Source organism: Poecilia formosa, unplaced genomic scaffold (assembly GCF_000485575.1).
Source record: "Poecilia formosa unplaced genomic scaffold, Poecilia_formosa-5.1.2 Scaffold171, whole genome shotgun sequence".
Taxonomy (NCBI): Eukaryota; Metazoa; Chordata; class Actinopteri; order Cyprinodontiformes; family Poeciliidae; genus Poecilia; species Poecilia formosa.
The window spans coordinates 1222622-1226536 of NW_006800110.1; the positions used below are offsets into that span (position 1 = coordinate 1222622).

General features: G+C 41.6%; 1 protein-coding gene across 1 annotated transcript in view; it reads right to left on the bottom strand.

Moving 5' to 3' along the window:
- The window catches only part of LOC107837747 (vasoactive intestinal polypeptide receptor 2-like), a 15592-nt gene that overhangs the window by 1766 nt on the left and 9911 nt on the right, over positions 1–3915 (bottom strand). The window contains exons 5-10 of the mRNA XM_016677982.1: positions 2936–3086; positions 1520–1580; positions 1363–1432; positions 1081–1172; positions 821–959; positions 365–406 (exon numbers count right to left, since the gene is read on the bottom strand). Of these exons, the coding sequence (XP_016533468.1) occupies positions 365–406; positions 821–959; positions 1081–1172; positions 1363–1432; positions 1520–1580; positions 2936–3086 (555 nt within the window). The remainder of the gene's footprint in view (positions 1–364; positions 407–820; positions 960–1080; positions 1173–1362; positions 1433–1519; positions 1581–2935; positions 3087–3915) is intronic.

The window sequence follows — 3915 nt, forward strand, 5'->3', positions numbered from 1 at the left end:
CACACACACACACACACACACACACACACACACACACACACACACACACACACACACACACACACACACACACAACTAGAAGATATAAAGGGGGAGATCTGTCTGTATGCTGGAGCCAGTACTGAAAGAACAACAGATCTGGGGTCCGGGTCAGAACCACATCAGATACACAGAGCAGCGGCCGCAAGCTTTCATCCCCCAAGCTTACAGAACTGTGGGCTGGGAGAGGAAAGACGAGAGGAAAAAGTGCAGAACAGAGAAAGAGAAAGAGAAGGAGGAGAGGAGAGGAGAGGAGAGGAGAGGAGAGGAGAGTTGCTGACTGCCTGAATGGTTTCCAGAGACGGAGGAGGTCAGGAAGTCTCACCTCGCTGTTGAGGAAGCAGTAGAGGACGGCGACGATGAGGCCCTGAAACAAGCAGAACGACACAATTATAACCCTGCAGACGTAACTTTGAAGCCGCGGTCTGTCAGTCAGACCTTCCTCACTGAAGAGCAAACAGTGGTTGATTCTTAGACCAAACTGGATAAGATCAGTGGATAAGATCGGCTTCATGTGTAAAAATCGGCCGATCTCCTAAAATCAAAGAAATCGGCATCGATAAATCGACTGGCTGATAAATCGGTGCACCCATAGTTTAATTTTCTTTTCTTTCTGTTTTCTGCTCCTGATGTCCAGCTGAACACAGGCAACAGTTAAAACAAAATTCATAAATTGTTAAAACAAAAAAATAATAATAGAAACAAAAATGTTAATGAGTTTAAATCAGCGTTTAAACTCCAGTTATTTGGATTCTTAAAGGTTCTGAAAACGTTTCCTGACCTGGAAGGAGCCGAGGCCGAGGTCGAAGAAGATCTTGATCCGCTTCAGCGTTTCATCGTCCGGCTCCATCAGGTAGAAGAAAACTACGTAGTTTATTCCGAACAGAGGGATCAGCAGCAGCGTGGACTTGGCCAGGCGCCTGACAGCAGGTCAGAAACAAGGAAACTACAGCAGGAACTACAGCAGGAACTATAACAGGAACTATAACAGGAACTACAACAGGAACTACAACAGGAACTGTAAATGATTTTTTACAGTACCTGTACTGTGATTGGTCGTTTCCTCCGATGTGTGAGCTGCGTAGTTTCTGCACCAGGATCCGAATGATGCTGATGAACAGCAGGAAGTTTATCTTCAGGGGAAACAGAGCAGACAAACGGAGCTTTTATTACATAAATAAGTTATTTTTTACAGTGTAAAATATAAATAAAAACAGTTTATAAGAGAACAAAAGCAGACATTTAAATAGTGCTGACAGAAAATTCATTTCAACCAGGTAAAGGTCTAAAAACCTTTAAAAAAGATAAATAAATAAATCTCACAATGACGGACGCCATGATGGGCCAGTTGATCAGCCGGTCAGGAACAGGGTTGTCGTTTATCTCCCAGCACCTGACAGGAAATACAAACCGTTTTCAAATGTTCCCTGAAGTATTCATCAAACTCATTTCACCAGGTGTGATGGCCGTCCAAACTCACCTGGTGTCCTCCAGGTTGATCCGGCTGACGATCCAGGCCACGGTGAAGACAGACGGGATTCCTGAGAGAGAGAAAGAGAGAGAGAGAGAGAGAGAGAGAGAGAGAGAGAGAGAGAGAGGGAGGTTCTGTTCAGGTTCTGCCAGATGGAGAGCGTCTCACCGTGGTGCGTTCAGGAAGTGCAGTGTTTAACAGCGCCGGTGAAGCATCGGCTGCTGGGGACGTTTTGATAGATGGAGGAAGAAAAGAGCAGCCGGAACAAAACGGACCGGGAGGCATGGGAATGTTTACAGGATGACGCACCGTCTGCGGCTCCGCCGAAAGACGGCCTATTTAAAGGCCGTTTGGTGATGTATGTACCCCAGGAAGCAAAGGAGAGAGCTGACCCAGGAGATTAGAACAAAAATTATAGACTAGCACACTGTAAAAAATATAAAATTGTAAAAATTATTTTTTCGTCTATTTTCTATTGCAAATATCTCAGTAAACTTGAAATAAGACAAAACTAACTTATAAGTAACTTTTCATCAAGCTTAAGTCACTAATTCCTTAATGTTGATGAAAAGGTAAAAATTCCACTAATAAATTACAATAACATGAGGAAAATGTCTTATAAGTGAAATAATCTGCCAGTAGTTCTATTTTTAATTATTTACACAAAACCAGCTTTTATATCTTGCTGAAAAGTTACTTATAAGTTAGTTTTGTCTTTTTAACTGTACTAAGATATTCCCACCATAAACTAAATAAAAAAAATCCTTGGCAGGTTTTTGTGTTTTTGCAGTGCAGCTCTTCAGGAAACAGAAAGTTCACGATTAAAGGAATGTAAACATTTCGACAAAACCACGAAACAAAGACGTCATCGTTTGGGGAGGAATGGCAGAAAGCCAACAGTTTGAACAGAAATAGTTGGAAATCAGCTGAGGATCCCTGAGCTGCTGGTCCAGCAGGTCATCACCGAGGAGAGAAAACCTTCAGATCTTATAACTTTAGGTCCAGACGTAAAGTCAAACACGACACAGAGACGCTTCAGGGCCGATCAGAATGATTTCCTCCCTTAAACCTCGGCAGGATTTAGTTTTTCCAAAAGATGGAATTTATTCAGAAATTATTTAACACCAACAAATAAATACAACTTTTGAGAAAAACTTACAGTCGGGTTCAAAATATATGTTTAAAGTAAAACGTCTAAAATTTGCATAAGAGAATCTATTTTGTTTTTTCAAAAATATTTACTTAAAACAAGCTCCTGTTTCTCACTTCTAAGTTAGTTGTGTCTTTTTTAAAGTGTACTGAGATATTTACAGACTACTTGGCTTTGTGTTTTTGCAGTGTAGATCCTCTCTGTCCACCCTGGTCTACATGGAGCTGATCGTTCAGCCGGTGCGGTCCACTGGGACGGACGGACGTCCAGCTCACCCCAGCCAATCAGCATGTAGACGGAGAGGTGGCCGCAGTAGGTCCAGATGACCAGCAGCAGCATGTGCAGGTACAGACCCTCCACCAGCAGCCAGAAGAAGTTCGCCATGACGAAGTAGTTGAAGAAAACCAGGCTGGCCTTACAGCCCACCTGGAACAGAAACCAGGACACGGATGTGGAGGTGAGAAACTGAAGGTGTTTGAAATACAGGCAGCAAAAAACGTTTACCTGCTTTATTAGCTTTAGTTTTTTACCTTCAATGCAAATTATCTGCTTATGTCACCATAAATACTGTTAAACCATTCAGCACAACACTCTCACTTTCGCCAACATCTACGCTATTTATGCTAAGCTAAGCTAAAAGATTTTAAGATAAACCAAACAGACGAAACAGAATGAGCTTTCAGGACAGCCATGTTTGATCAGCTGAACAGAAAACACCTGATAAACACATCAAACTCGTCCAACAGGCCAACAGGCATCGTTTATGTTCACTCTGCAACACATGCTTAGCTAAATGTGTGAAAATATGCTGCAGATTAACAATGAGGCATGTTTTGGCTAAAGCTACATGTAGCCACTCGTCATAACGGCTACCTGGAAGGATATCAGGTAACAGTCAGTATGTTGATCCAAAAAACTTACAGACTTTTACCAAATATTCAATGAACAGGAATGAAGCACTTGGTGCTAATGTGTCAAATAAAGAGAAAAGCACAGGAACAAAATGGCGGCATGAGAAGAGACATTTATTTGTTTCTCTGCTTCGATCCTGACTTAACTGAGACACAAAGAGTAAATATTTATGATAGGATTTGATAAAATAAGCCCAAGTAGTTTCTGCAGAGTTTTCCGAGTGTTTTCTGTCTTTTTTCTGTGTTTTCTGTGTTTTGTTTTCTGTGTGTTTTGTGTTTTCTGTGTGTTTTTGTGCTTTCTGTGTGTTTTCTGTGTGTTTTGTGTTTTCTGTGTGTTTTTGTGC